This window comes from Telopea speciosissima, chromosome 2 (assembly GCF_018873765.1).
Source record: "Telopea speciosissima isolate NSW1024214 ecotype Mountain lineage chromosome 2, Tspe_v1, whole genome shotgun sequence".
NCBI classification, from domain to species: domain Eukaryota; kingdom Viridiplantae; phylum Streptophyta; class Magnoliopsida; order Proteales; family Proteaceae; genus Telopea; species Telopea speciosissima.
The window spans coordinates 65,088,145-65,103,378 of NC_057917.1; the positions used below are offsets into that span (position 1 = coordinate 65,088,145).

The 15,234-nt window shown below is 39.3% G+C and overlaps 1 protein-coding gene across 1 annotated transcript in view; it reads right to left on the reverse strand.

Annotated features, from left to right (window-relative positions):
• Positions 1-15,234, reverse strand: part of LOC122650996 (ubiquitin C-terminal hydrolase 12-like) — a 78,244-nt gene that overhangs the window by 32,986 nt on the left and 30,024 nt on the right. Inside the window, exon 10 of the mRNA XM_043844345.1 lies at positions 5,001-5,098. Coding sequence (XP_043700280.1) covers positions 5,001-5,098 — 98 coding nt within the window. The remainder of the gene's footprint in view (positions 1-5,000; positions 5,099-15,234) is intronic.

Sequence of the window (15,234 nt, forward strand, 5' to 3'; positions counted from 1 at the left end):
GCTATGATTGATTTATGTTCCGTTAGAATACTTGTTATTGCTGAAATGTGTAATTGTGAGGTGATTTGAACTTTATGTGTGGTTATGTGGGTGATGTTTAGTGATGTTAAATCTTGTTTTGTGTGATGTATAATTGTGGAAATGATGCCTAAGGGCTAGCAATTATTGCTTGGATGCTTTGGCATGAGTATTGACAGGTTATATTTTAAACATGTATTTATTTGAATAGTGTAATTAATGCAAAAGTCAACCGCAAACAAGGGAAACTAGCAGTAGATTGATTGCAACCTGATCAATACAATAAAAGAACAAAACTAAATAACTGGAACTCTTTTTTTATTGCTATTTTCTGTTTACATTTGAAAGAACATCAAAAGGTAGAAAAGAAGAAGAAAGGTATATAGAAGGGGGGACAGGATCAGCTATCTCAGCCCATCATCCTCTCACTCGGGGCTTCTCACCCACGGTGTCTCAACGTTGTCGCATCTCACAGCTTCATCAATACCACTTTTTTATTCAATCTCTGTCGCTTTTCTGTTAAGCCACATACATGTATTTATAATAAAACAAAGCGATCCTAATCTAAGTAAGAAACTAATTAATAAAACCCATAGAATAGAAACTAGACTCTCAACAGGATAAAAACTCCTCTCCAATTTGCATTGGACCTAGTGTGGTGCAATTCCACACTGAGCTTCTGACTCCTGGCCAATAAAGATCATGCGACTCACATTAAATTGCCTCATTTGATTGTGTGTTGCCCATTTTCATACCCGGGTCATCAAATGACCCGCCTGTGAAGTGAATCTCCCGTGCAAAGAAATCCCCAAAGCTCCAACTTAGATTTCACCTTCCCTCTCTCGAGCTTCAGACGGACAAACGATCTTCACACGTCCTCCGGATCTTTTAACCTGGTCTGGTATGATTTTGTTTTGGATTTCTTAAAACCCTCACTCTTCGGCAATTTTAATTTTGGATTGCTTAAAACCCTAACTCTTTTGTGATTTTTTTATTTTGCCTGAATACCTTAATTTCTTATTCTCTTTTGTTTCTGTTCATCTGAAGCAGGTGACCAGAAAGTACAATTCTGATTTAGTGCAAACGATTTCTTCATCTATGAACCACTCTTTAATGATATCTCTACTCTTCATCTATGAACCACTCTTTAATGATATCTCTACTCTTCATCTATGAACCACTCTTCATCTATGAACCACTCTTGGATGATATCTCTACTCATCTCTGGATCCCAATTCAGGATTTTCCTGCTTGATGTTTGGTTGGAGGTTTAGATTATGCGACATTGTGTTTTTTTTGGGTGAATAACAAATTCATTTCCAAAGAGAAAGAGATTACATGGCCTCTAGAGGGGAGCAACAAAACAAAAAATCAGAGTCCAGTCCTCAGAGATTAGGGGCCGGATCAACAAGAGAAACAGAAGTGAGCCCCCAGGAATCAACATGTGCCTGTTCCTTAGGGAGTCAATACAAGAAGAAGGTGGAGCTGAGGCTAATTTGAACTTAATTTTAAAAGAAATGGACTCTCAAATCTGCTGATAAGCGCGGGAGTTAGAGGTCCATTTCTTGATATTACACTCCATCCAAATATGATTCAGAACAGCACAAATAGCTAGCTTCCCAAGAGTGCCGCAGATACAAGAGCCTGCAAAAGTCATATCAATCCAAATCCATTCGCAGGAGAAAGAGAAGATTCTACGACGGGCAGGCCAACATTTGAGCAGGACTGCTTTCCAGATTGCTTTCGCAGTTGGGCACTCAAAGAAAAGATGGTCGGTGTTTTCCACATTGTTCCAGCAAAGGCAGCAAGACGGAGAAACTTCGATGTGGCAGTGCCGAAGGAAGGCCTGGGTTGGAAGGCCGTTGGAAAATATCCTCCAAGCGGTGAAGCAATGCCGAGGGATGTGATGCTTGAACCAAAGAAGCTTCCTCCAAGGAACAAGCGGACCCTTGAGGCGATTAATATCCCAAGCTGATTTTGAGGAGAAGGAACTGGAGCAGCTAGCTTTCCACAAAACACAGTCACCTCTACTCAAGAACCTTCGGGGAGTGGAAGCAAGATCATTCCAAATGAGAATAAGATCCGGGGAGGCAGTGTGGGGAGGAGACCATGCCTCATTGTGTTGATTCAGCGAGTCATTCCTTTAATGTTCATCGTTGCTTGGAGATCGTTTGGATCTGTTTGATGTTTTCGTGTTTTTAGCAGAAGGTTTTTTCCCTTTTTTATTGGGGCTTGTCTTTATTTGGGAGATAAAATTGGGATTTCGTTTTACTTTTTCTGTTGAGCTTCAAGCCTTGATGCTCAGAACTGTTCGCATGGATAACATTTCTGCTGGAAATTCTGTTTCAATTGACTAATTGGGCTTGTTTCATGTTTTATTAGAGCTGTATAAGGAATTTTAGCTTGCGTTAGGCTTTTAGAGGATTATACCTCGTATATCAACAAGATTTCTGAAACTATATCAACATAGGCAGAGAATTTCTATTTTCGTTGGAGCTGTTTAATGCTTCCAGTCTTCTGATCTAGTTGCAACGGAGGAGGTGTAAAGATCGTTCGTCCCTCACCGTGCAATAGGCCACCGGAGAAGACGAAGATAACAACCATGCAAGCTTTGCAGGGGAGATGAGGTGTTCTTCGCAACTCGCAAGGGAGATGAACAGTGCGGGAGGGAATTTTTGCATTCACATTCTTTTGGGCATTTGTCCCAAACGGGCAGGTTTACGATGAGCCTGTTACGAAAATTGGTAACTCACATTCAAATGGGGCAATTTAATGTGTGCCGCATGATCTTTATTGGCCAGGTGTGAGAAGCTCAGGGTAGAATTGTACTGCACTCGGCCAGATGCGAATTGTAGAGGACTTTTATCCCTCTCAACAAGGATTCCTAACAGAAATCAACTCATATAAGCCAGCAGTCTGTATCACCCCCGAATGGACAGTAGTGGTACTGTATCAGCCCCCGAATGGCCAGGTGTGGTACTGTACAGGTGAACAGTAGTAACCTTTTTGTTCCTTTGGTGTTCCTCATGCTTCGATCTACATCAGTAATTGAAGGGAGTGTTTGCGGGTAAATAGACTACAACGTGCAGGTGGAGAGTCATAGCCACCAAAGAGAGTGTTCCCCGGAACCGCGAAAACATTTATAGTCACAGAGTGGGTGACAATGGGGCATATACACACAGTAAGAGAGTGGCTGACTATTGTGTATACATAAAAGTCACAGAGTGGATGACAGTAGAGAGTGATTGCAGTGGGTCGTGTTTCTCTTGTGTTATGGGCGATGGCAGCCCATTTCCCTCAGTGCCGGCTAGAGTGATAAAAAGTAGTTATAATTAAAAGTGTTTTGCTAAACTATTACTTTTGAGAAAACTAAATGAAGTTTTGTTTATTTGCTTGTGATTGTTTGGTTTTTGTTTCTGTGTTGTGCTCTTAATATATTCTGTCTTACTGGGCAGTTTAGCTCACCCCATTTTTCTTACATCATGGAGGATTGAGACTGAGATAGGATTTTGATGGAGAATTCGAGTGTGACTTAAGATTTAGTTTCTTTTCATTATTTATTATTTTATTTCAATAGAAGGATGTAATAGGGAATTTGGACTTTGAGTTTTTAGTTTGGACAAACCTTAAATAGCCACCAGTAGGAGTTTTACGAGATTCAAAGCTATAGTTTGAGGCTTGAATTTGATGGTTTATTTTGAACGTTTTCGTTTGATTTTAGTGATCGTTCGACCAATGCCCGTGAGGGCAGAACCACTACCTATATCGGGTTTGGGTCGTGACAGCAAAGGCCCCAAGTGATACTGCAGGATCGACTGATGGGGATGAGACGTCTGGTGCGGCGGACAGCAGCAGTGGACAGGGCTGAAGCCCTCATTTTATGGGCGATAAGCCCTAATGGTGGTGGAGGCACTGGCGAACATGGTGGTAAATGGTGTTAATGGTCAGCGAAGAAGGCGACATGACATTTAGGTAACAAGGCTCAGCCTTGGGAGGCCGAAGCCTCTGTTATGAGGATGAACTTTGCAAGAGATCGGTCAAATTTTTGAAAAAGAATTGAGCTTTGATACCATGAGAGTTTTAGGGAAGAAGAGAAGATAGTTGAGAGAATAGAATGACTTGTTTTGATGATAGAGGCCACCACCTTAATTATAAAATGGGATCATTACAAATATGGAATGATTGACTCAGTCCATATTAACACAATTAACATGTACAGAATGAACCTAGACACTAAAATGTATCTAGTTACAAAGAAATGGACCGGATCACTGTATTCAACAGTTATATACCTTGGAGGGTCCTTACCAAGACCTGCCCACTCGTATATTCAATATTTGATAGCATGTCCTCTTCATCGTGTTGCTTTTGCTAGAATGCCCTGGAGGATATTCAGCACCTCTTCTTTGCTCTCTATTGTGTCCTCAGATCTGGAGGAGTCTCCTCTAAAAGTGTTGGCCATACCCTAGGCGGATCATGAGTTTCGATAGGGAATGGAGGTGGATTAAGATATTTAGTGGGAAGTCATGCATCGACTCTCTGTAAAAACTGGTGTTTAATGTTGTTGTACAACACATCTAAATAGAGAGAAATACATGGACTCGACATTCTAGGACCTCTGATCAGATCTTGGGCTTCATCTTCTTTGAGGTTCGTGCCATGTTGGAGCTAGGAACTTGTCAGGACTGTCCCTGTAATGGACATAGTGCTCTCATGGGAGCTTCCAATACAGCTAATCTCAGATGTAAAGGCTGCCACTTAAGTTAGGGTCTTGGTTGGGGTAATTGCCCCCTATTTTTTCCTCTTTCTTTTGTCTTTTTTCTTCCTCCCCACCTTGGGGTTTGGTGTAATCCTTGGGCTTTGTTGAATACATTTTTCACATTTACCCCACAAAAAAAGAAACAAAACTGCACGTCACTCTAGCAATGACCAATATTTTAATGGTCGAATCAAAACAATCTAAGTCCTGATATAACTGATACCTTTGAAGTTCATAAATGTTGGAAACACTCCGATCTACTTCAGGCGACAAATACTGATCAAGGTCCAACTCCAAAGGATATGCGTAATGATCCTTTATCTACAACAATGAAAGCCAATGAATTAAAACATTTTCAGAAGAGAATATCAAATAAGCACTGGGGCTGAAATTATTCCGCCAGCAAAAGAAATTAAGTTTCTATTACAATTGCGGGAAAAAAAAAAGAAAATTCAGCTCATAGCAAAAAAACAAAATATAATGGCTCAATCAAACAAATGACCAAAAGAAGCGACCCAGCCTCCTACTAAAAATCAGTGTTTACCAAGAACCATCAACCAGTACATAAAAATACCAATTTGAAATTTGACTTGAATCACAGTTTTCACAGTTTTCAATTGACCACAATAGTCCTTCACAAAAAGGCACTTAAAGTTGCACAGCGAAGAGGAAGATCAAGGAGGCATTGCCATGATAGGATCTGAGCCTACCATAATCAGGAAGTAACATCCTCCAAACCCACTCCCCCCATGCGCCAAGGGGTGGGGTCGAGTACAAGCTTCTACCAAAAGACAGCAGCCCAACACTACACACACAGCAGTGACTAACAGTGGACATTGGGAAAGTTGGTCACTAGAGTTGCAAGATTCCATGCAGTAATAAAAACAAAAAAGGAAACTTTTTTTAGCATTAGTTTAATGATATCAAGATTTATTTCGGGAAGCCTTCCCACTGACGCTATTATACACAGGTTGCAGTCTACAATCTGTATGCATAAAACTAGCTCTAATCTCAGAGTACCCCTGAAAAGCTGTGTCTAAATCAAAACAAAGCTTTTACACCACAACAGCAAACACCTTATTGTTAGAAGTCATCAAAAGTTTTTGTAGAACCTTGAATCACACCTCTTACCCGCTCCATTGGTACTTATAGATTGTTTGAATTGCACTTCAGCACTCCTCAATACATTAGTTGTAATGCCCCAGAAGTTAGAAACTTGGGGTACCTTTCTTTTTTTTTCTCCCGTTCTTTTATTCTCTTATATTTAATTGGGAGACACAAAAGAATAACTAAAGGGCTAGCCTAGTGGTTGTGGCCTTAGTTAGTCTGAGGTCTTGGGTTCAAGTCTGAGCGGGGTGGACTTTTTAATTAAATCTTTTATTTTATTTTATTTTATTTCCGCTTTAGGCTGGTGGAGCCCACCCTACCAAACAAACCATGAGAAGGGAGGAAACTTCAGAATCGTGAAAGGATTAGAGAGTAGAGATAAAATAGGAGAGTAGGTTAAAAATAATAATGATAATAAAATAAAGAACGGGGACAGAAATATCATGTGAAAGAGGGAGAAAAAAACAGACCAAGAGAGAGAGGGAGAGGGAGGGAAAGAGAGAAACCGAGAGGGATAGGGAGAGAGGGAGAGACATCGCAGGAGAGAAAGAGAAAGACATATAAAGAGTTACCTACCTAAGAACTCTTAGATTTTATTTTGCCCAATCCACATTATTATTGGTGTTTCAGGCCATCAATTATGGCCGATGTTTAGGACATAGATGGCTCTCACATGGAGTAAGACTCAATTCTGTTTACAATCTTTTCTGGCCATCAAATTTCCTACTAGAACAATTCACCTAGAAACACTAATTGAATGGGTTATGACCTACATCTTTATCTCTACTTGAAATCTGCAATCAGTTTGGATTTATCCATGCTTCGTGGGATCTCGAAAGTCGAAACGAGATGGGCTGCGAACCTGCGATACATAATAAATACAAGATCTCGGCGCAATATCTCGTCTCGGTTCATCTCGGTTGAACCAAACCCTTTTTAAACATCAAACTGACCATGTTTCGACGGGATTCACTCTCTCTCTCGCTTCTCTCTCGGCTGTCTCGCCTATCTCACCACTGTCAAGGGGAAAACTCCTTTGGGTGTTTTTCATTTTTTTTTGACAAATCTCTCCTCCAACACCTCATCAAAGCTTGGTGCATTGAAGATCGAAGCTCCTAATCTCCAAGTTGCATCTCAAGCAACTAAGGTAACTATTCATCCCTAAAACTAAATTTTTCATAGAAACATGTATAGATCTTGTTTGTTCACTATGAGTTTTCTTCTTAAAAAAATTTGAAAAATATTTGCTTTATACTCATTGTTTGGAACTTACTTAAATATATGTCGGACACCGTCGGCCGATCTAGGAAATAGCTATATGATAAACTTAGGACTATGAAATGATGCTGAATGCATTGTTAATGCATTTAAATATGGAAAGTAATGATTCTTGTTTCATCCATTTGTTGATTTAACAGTGTGTCAAGGTTTAAAACTACTGCACAATGGCTAAAGGTGGAGGTGGAGATAAAGCATGACCGCATGGAGTGGCCATCTCAAATGACAAGAAGAAGTCACTATGTAACTACTGCCACAAGATGTTGAATTCAAGCACGCCGTAGACTACCAACATAGGGTCCGTAGTCAGTACCATTTTGGGTTTGAATTTGTAAAAACTAATGGTTTCACTGTGTTTAAAAACCTAAAATAGAAGGAATGTCAAGTTTCAGCCCCTATCTTGGCCATATGGCCATCGAAACCTACCATCGAGTTCCATAAAAAAAAAATTACATGATCTCGCCGAGATTCCGGTCAGATCTCAGTTTCGTGGACTGCCGAAATCGAGACCTAAAACTTTGGATTTATCTAATGTTTCCATGTATACACCTATGTGAACTACGCTGTTTTTTTTTACCTACTGCATCTGATGGGAACAAAACTTGGGTTAAATTCTGATCTTCTCTGCATTGAAAACATATACGGCTTTACGGTTGAATTCTAGTCTTCTCCGCATTGAAAACCTATACTGTTTTAGGGATAAATTCTGACTTTCTCTGCATCGAAAACGTACGCTGTTTTAGGATTAAATTTTGATTTTCGCTGCATTGAAAACCTATACTGTTTTAGGGTTAAATTCTGATTTACGCTGCATCATAAACCTATTCTGTTTTAGGGTTCTGGGACTATAATTGGGACCCAAATCGCAGGACCTAATGCTGGTCAGATTAGGAAGAGATTTTGGTGTTTCATTGGCCTACCTGGGGGTGAAACTTGATTCTGATTTAGACCCATACTGAGGTCTTTTGTTCTTGTGATTGAGAGATCTCCCTATTCTTTATTTTTGTCTTTTGTGCCAAATTTGAATTTTTCCTCGATTACCTTAAGTCTGTCCAAAGTTTATGTACAAGATTTTGGGAGTGTGTTAGTACTACCTAGTGAGATTTTTTACCAAGGTTTCAGCCTATTTTGAATTATAGACCTTATGCTGACTTTTTGGGGAAGTAGGGTACCGTTTGATTTGTGGATAAGGTGATTAATAGGGTACTCCTTATAATTGGAGATAGTGACTTTTCGGAAACTTGGAGCTCAGAGGGTGGGGGATAACACCTTTGCAGACTAAGGTAAGTGGATTATAGTGAGAGTACACCACGTGTGTGGATGCCGCCTAGGCGTCCAGGCGTCGCCTTGGCCAACTTGGGCGCCTTGGTCACCTTATTAGTGTCGCTTTGATTTTGGTCCCTCTCCAACGCCTAGGGCCACCTAGACGTCGTGACAACTATGATGCATGGTGATTTAATAGTATTAAAATGTGTAATGTAGTCCTAGATAGACAAAGGGTCTACTATGAGCCAACTAACCACGACCTTCCAAACTGCTGGCCGATTGGGCAGGTTCGAGGATTTAGGTCAGATTTAGGGTTAGGTTTAGGGTAATAGGGTTGGATGTTATAAGGTAAAGCTAGGCATGTTTTTAGGAGTCTAATGAACTAGGTTTAGTGAAGTTTGAATGAGAATTTAAAAATCAGAAAATTAGAGTTTCAGGTTTTGGGTTTTGGGAAAGAAGAGAGATGGGTTTTAGGGTTTACAGTGAAAGTTTGGGCTAGGGCTTTCGGTTGAACCCTCTAATGGTAGAGAGGAGCACTCAACCAAGGTTTGATGAGTTTTGATGGTTGGATATGACTGGATGGAATTTTGGGGTTTTGTGGAGCTAAGGGGAATTAGGGTTTCAATGTTGAGATGGGTCTGAAATTAAGGTCGAGTGGAGGGGAAGATCTAGGAGGGTTGTGGTATGAATTTGTGATTCTAATGGTGGAATTAGGCTGGACAGATTTAAGATGAGCCAGGGTTTGAGGGAATCGATTGAATTATGGATGGATTGATGATGCCAAAACAGTAAAATACTTACTTGTAAAGCAGATCTTCAATGGCAGCAGCTTTGAAGATAGAAGATAGGGTCCTCCGATCTACAAGATGCAAGGAGATGAGTAGAAGATCCTCCCGATCTACAAGACGCAAGGAGTAAACTGGAGATCCACCAGTCCCCTCATCTTGATATTACTCACAAGGCACACTCACAATGAGCAAGGCAGCAGCAACAATGGCAGCAAGCACAAGACAAAGTTATTTCTGAAATCCTAATTGTGGGGGAGCCTCCCACGATTTTATTTATTTATAATCTGGCCATAGGCCTCATTCCTATTCAACCTAGGAATTTGAATTACTAGGCTGAAACCTAATTACAAGCTACAAAGCAATCCCTCTACAAATTGTGGAGGGGTAGAATTAAAACACTTAAGAAAAAGATTCCCTAACTACCAATAGGAAATAAGCACCTAACAACCAATGGGAATTAATCACTTAAATTGCACCAGGTCTGAACCGGTTCAATTTAAGTTTACAAAATTAGACTTAGTATGGAAAAAAAACTAAGTATGGAAACTTGCAAAAAAAAAACTAAGGCTACAACAATCGACCCTACTACTAGGGCAGCTTCTTCTTCTTGTGGATGCTTGGAACTGCATCAGTGTGCCTTGTGATTGTGTAAGTAATCCTAGTGACGGTGAAATCTATGTGTGATGATTGAGAGAGTGGTTTTGGGATCTTATTTGTGGATTTTTACTTGATGTAATTTTAAAGGTGTCATTGTTAAAGAGAGTGTTTTAAAAGTGTGGGTGTTAAAGAGTGACAAGTGATATAAGTGTTTGTTAAAGAATGGTAAATAGACTGCCCCGTGCTCGTGGAGAGCCATAGCCACCAGAGAAGTATTCCGTGGAGCCGCGGAAATCATATCCACTGTTCACTAATGAGTTGTCAGTGGTGTATATTTAGTCACAGAGTGGGTAACAACTGTAAGTGATTGTAAGGGGGGCCGTGTTCATCTCATGTTATGGGCGGTGCCAGCCTGTTTCCCTCAGTGCCAGCTAGAGTGATAAAGAGTGGTGGTAATTAAAAGAATTTTGTGAAAGTGTTATTTTGAGAAAATTAAAAGTGTTTTATCAAGTAGTGTTGTTTTGGGAAAAAGTGAAAAAATATGTATTTGATTTAATTGTTGCGATTGCTTGGTTGTTGTTAATGTATTGTGCTCTTGCTATTTTCTATCTTACGGGGCAGTTAAACTCATCCCATTAATTTTGACATAACAGAGGAATAAAGTGGAGGTACTGGTTGCAACGGAGTTCGAGGGTGACTCAAGTTTTCTTTTAATTTATTTTATTTCAGTAGATGGATGTAGTAGGGAGCCACTTTATGTAAACTCTGATAGAGTGATTTGACGTTTAAAAGAAGGACATACCTTAGATTGCCACCAGTAGGTACATTTTGGGATTTAATTATTTTATGTTTGAGACTTGAATTTTGTGTTTTGTTTTGAATAATTCTGTATGATTCAAGTGATCGTTTGATCAGCGCTCATAAGGGTTGTACCTTTACTTGTATCTGGGTTTGGGTCGTGACATTTGTCTTCTCTGCACATGATCAAACATTTCTGATATAGATCGAAGGAAGAAGAGAAGAGGGACCAGCAAGCCTAGCCCATCAAGCAGCCCAATTTGGGCCCCTGTAGTTGAGCTTGGTCCACTCAATGGGTCGTTCAGTCTATGTGCGGGGGCCTGTTTGCTAGTTTCTAATTTGTTTATTAGTAGCTACAACAAGTAATTAGTTTCTATTTGGTTTTTCGGTAGGAATATGCTAGTTTCTATTGAAGTATGTCCTAATTATATTGATGTACAAGGCCACCAGTACATGTGTGTGCCTACTCTTTAGTAGATTCTATTTTATTAGCTTCTTTTTGCCCTAGAATAAGGTGGTAGAGCTTAAAAGGAGATACTTTGAAATCATTTACTAATAAAGTGGTCAAACAAGGAAACTGGTACTTTGAGAGAGACACTACTATGATGTGGAACGAGATGAATACTTGTATTAAGAAGGTTGCTAAAGATGTCCTAGGCGAATCAAAAGGAAAATCTCATTCCTCTATGAAGGCTTGGTGGTGGGATGATGAGGTTCAAGCAGCCATTAAGACTAAGAGAGAGCTAGTTTTATGACCTGGTAAAGGACTAAGGACTAAGCGGGGGTAAGATTGCATACATTATGACCCTCCCCAAACCCCGTACTGCTGGGAGCCTCGTGCATTGGGTACGTCCTTTTTTTTTGTAGGAGATAGATATGTAGGAAGGTAGTAGTTCCCAATTTTACTACTTTTTTAGTTTCCATTTCGAGTTGGATTTTTATTAATTTGTTAGGATTTTTTATCATATTTACATGTACTACGATGGAAGAGTGGAAAATGGAATGAATAATATTGAGGTTTTTTTAATTAGAGATCCAAAAACAAAAAAGATTTTGAGTTTTATGTGTGCTTGATGTTGTTTGGGATGATTGCGCCGACCTATCAGCCTGCCTCATTACCACACTGATGCAAAAGAGGCTTACCTGCTCACTTTAAATGCACCTACAACAATGACCTCCATCTCCCTGTGATGCATTTCTAACGAACAACAAGGCCAGCAGCAAACCAGGACACTTAACTGGATCAATATGTTAAATTTTCAGTGTCCAATGAGTTACATGGTCCATAGGCTTAGCATTTTTGGATTTACTAATATAATAGATCAATTCTATAGCCCAAATAACATGGATTTAAGGCCTATACGGGATTAGTGTTAGTTTCTATTTTAGTAAGTAGTCTAGAAGTCTTCTATTTCACTCTCTAGATTCCTCTTTCTTGCGCATAAAGAGTTATAATGTCTTGGATTGTTGCAAGGTTATAAATGAAGAATCAAGGGATCATACTATCCCAACGATTTGAGAAACAATTTAGCCCTGAGCTTGAAAGTTCTGTGAGAGAGAAAGCATGGTTCTGTGGGATTCAGATCAGCTCTATTCTGCGGGACGCAATAGGGAAACCTTGGGGGGATACCAAGGCTGAAGTTGGTGGGACCCCTTCACCATATTAAAGTGCGAGTAAGTTATTGTTGGATTGTCAAACTGTATACTTTGATTGATCCCAACTTATACTTGAGTTCAATCTGAATCTACAGACAGGTCCTACGGTTCTTGCGATTCAGTTTCCTATATCAATTAGAGATTCTGGAACATAGAGAACCAGGAGTCTGATTGAGATCCTGATCTCCGATGTTGTTTCAATCTCTGTTCCTGGCTGTCACCTGTAATTACAGTTGGATCTGCTAACAGTTTCTGGAGTTCCAACTGAGTCGCTAATTTCGGTCCAGTTGCTAAAGATCTGTCAGTTTCTCATTTCCAGTTAGTTTCTAATTTCAGTCACTTTTTTGTTTTGGTGAATAAAACATAGGGAAAAATACATTTCCCTCCCCTGTACTTTGTCCTAATTACACATTCCTCCCCTCGATTTTGCTGAATTACACCTGTATCCCTGAACTGTTAATTTTTTGTTTCCCCTTTTAATAACATTTATTAGTACGCTACAATATTTTAGTATGCTAGAATATATACCTTATATCATCAAAAATCAACATTAAGCCTTCTCAAGTCATCAAAAATCAACATCAAGGCTCCTCAAGTCATCAAAAATCAACATTAAGCCACATCAAATCATCAAAAATCAACATTAAGTCACCCCAAGTCAACAAAAATCAATACTAAGCCACATCAAGTCATTAAAAATAAACATAGAAACTAGAAGACAATAGAACTGAAGAAGCAAGCTACTGGAAGTTTAAAACAATCAAACATACATTTGGTTTATACTAGTCTCAGATTTGGTTTATACTGTTCTTAGAAAATATGATCTCATCAATAAGTAATTAAATTGCTCTCGATTTAGAGAAATGTTTTTGTTATCTAAGAAGTTTGACTAGTCAAATGATTTTATTAGGTAGAGCATAAAACCAGCTTTCCAACAAAACCAAAATTGCTTAAATCTGATTTATATTGAAGAATTTATGTTCCGGTCAAACCTTATTTGGTATGCGTGAATGTTGTCAATCACTCTAAATTTAGATAACAAAACAAATAAATATTTTACCGCACTTTGGATTTTTAGCAATGTTTTACCATATTAAGATTTATAGAATTTTTAGATTTGAGAACAACCCCAACATTAGAAAGATGAAAATTCCACCTACCGTCGAAAATCCAGTTTTTGTTCTTGAATTGGGGCGTTCACTTTTATCGTTTTGGAATTTTATTTTTTAACGATTTTTATTGGATTCAAATAAGGGGGTATTTGCTTATTTATAAATAATATCAAATGTTTTTATCAAATATAAAAAATTTTACTTAAATGATACTTGACATAAATAAGTGCCAGAACTAGGTTCAATCCCAGTAAAACCAGTGCAAGGCGACTTGCAATAAGGCAACAGTTGCCTAGACCCCTATAAAACCGCCTGAATGCCAAGGCGACACCTTGACAACTACGAAAGTGATCAGAGTAACCTTCTTCTTCCTCAGAAATTCATCTTCGCCTGCGAAGGTGAGATATTCGACTTTGCCAGTGACCTTCCTCGCATCTCAAGACAATCTCTCTCCTCCCACCCTTTCAACTCCATCCCACCCCCATTCTTTCGCCGGAAAAACAGAAGGGAAAACAGTTTCAAGGGAAAGAATCGCGGAAGACACCCACCACGTCATGTAACGAAACGAAGCCACTGGTGTACCCATCTCAAGAACAGTTGCAGAGCTCAAATAAAGGTAAAAAAAAACCCCGATTCATTTTTTGATGTAAAAAAAGTGGTTTCTAATTTTCAGAAAAACGGTCAGAAAAAGGGCTTGAAGCCAAAATCAAAATCACGAAGCAGCTGCGCAGGTGATGTCTATCCATTATACTCCCAATCTTGTGGCACCGGCGGCAGAACCAGATCCTCCCCATCTCTGATGGAAGAATCAGATCCCGATCGTAAATCGTTTCTCTTAACCAGATTGAACCAAAACAAGAATGCCCCCCAAGATGAAAACCCTTCTTCTCAAAGATCTGGACGATTACAGAAAGTTACTAAAATGCAACGGCTTAGAGTACGGAGACAGTAGACGTATGATTTTAAGAACGAATATACATTCCGAACCAATTTTTCTGAACCTTCAATGTATAGATTAAACATCCGTTTAAATAAATTTCCATGGTTCCCCTTCTCTTTTCCTCCTTGTGTGAGTAGTTAGGATTTTTCAATCTTCGAATTTGTTTGTTTGTTGGTTTAAAAGGTCGAATTTGGGCATTCGATCTCTTCTCATCTTAAACTCCTAGGGACAATCTGTAGCAGCCACCACGATCGCATTCTCAATGACCTCAAAAACAGCAAAATTTCTGTCAAAAAAACACAAAAGAAACTGCACAATAAAATAAATCTCCCCCTGATAAAAAAATTCCAACTACAAGAAACAGTTCACAAAGTGAATCACCGATCAATTTTAGGCAGAAAACGCTAACGCGTCACTTGGGTTTTTAGCCAGAATCTTGATCCTCATGCAATCAACAAGAAACACAAATTCAGAAAACGATGCTTCTCAGCAACCTACACAGAACCCATGATCTTAGAAGCATTTTCAAGATCCAAGCTCTAGAACCTGGAGAACACTTTATAGGTGTCCATGGAGACATAACCCTCCAAAACGTTTGAAGTTACAAGCACAGTGGAGGATGCAGAGGGTGGGGCGGTGGTTAGGTTGAAGATGATGAAAAGGGTAGTATTGTAATTATATTTTGTGATGTTTTAGTACAAGGGTAAAACAGTCTTTTCCAAACTATAACTAACGGAAGGGGAAACCATCAGTAGAGGGCGTATGGGTGTAATTAGGGAAAGTCGACGAGAGGAATGTATAATTAGGGTAAAGTATAGGGGCGGGGGTGTAATTTTCCCTAAAATATATTATCAAAATCCCAAAAGGGAAGAGAAAAAACAAGGGGGAGAATAAACAAGGAAAGAGGGGGGGAGC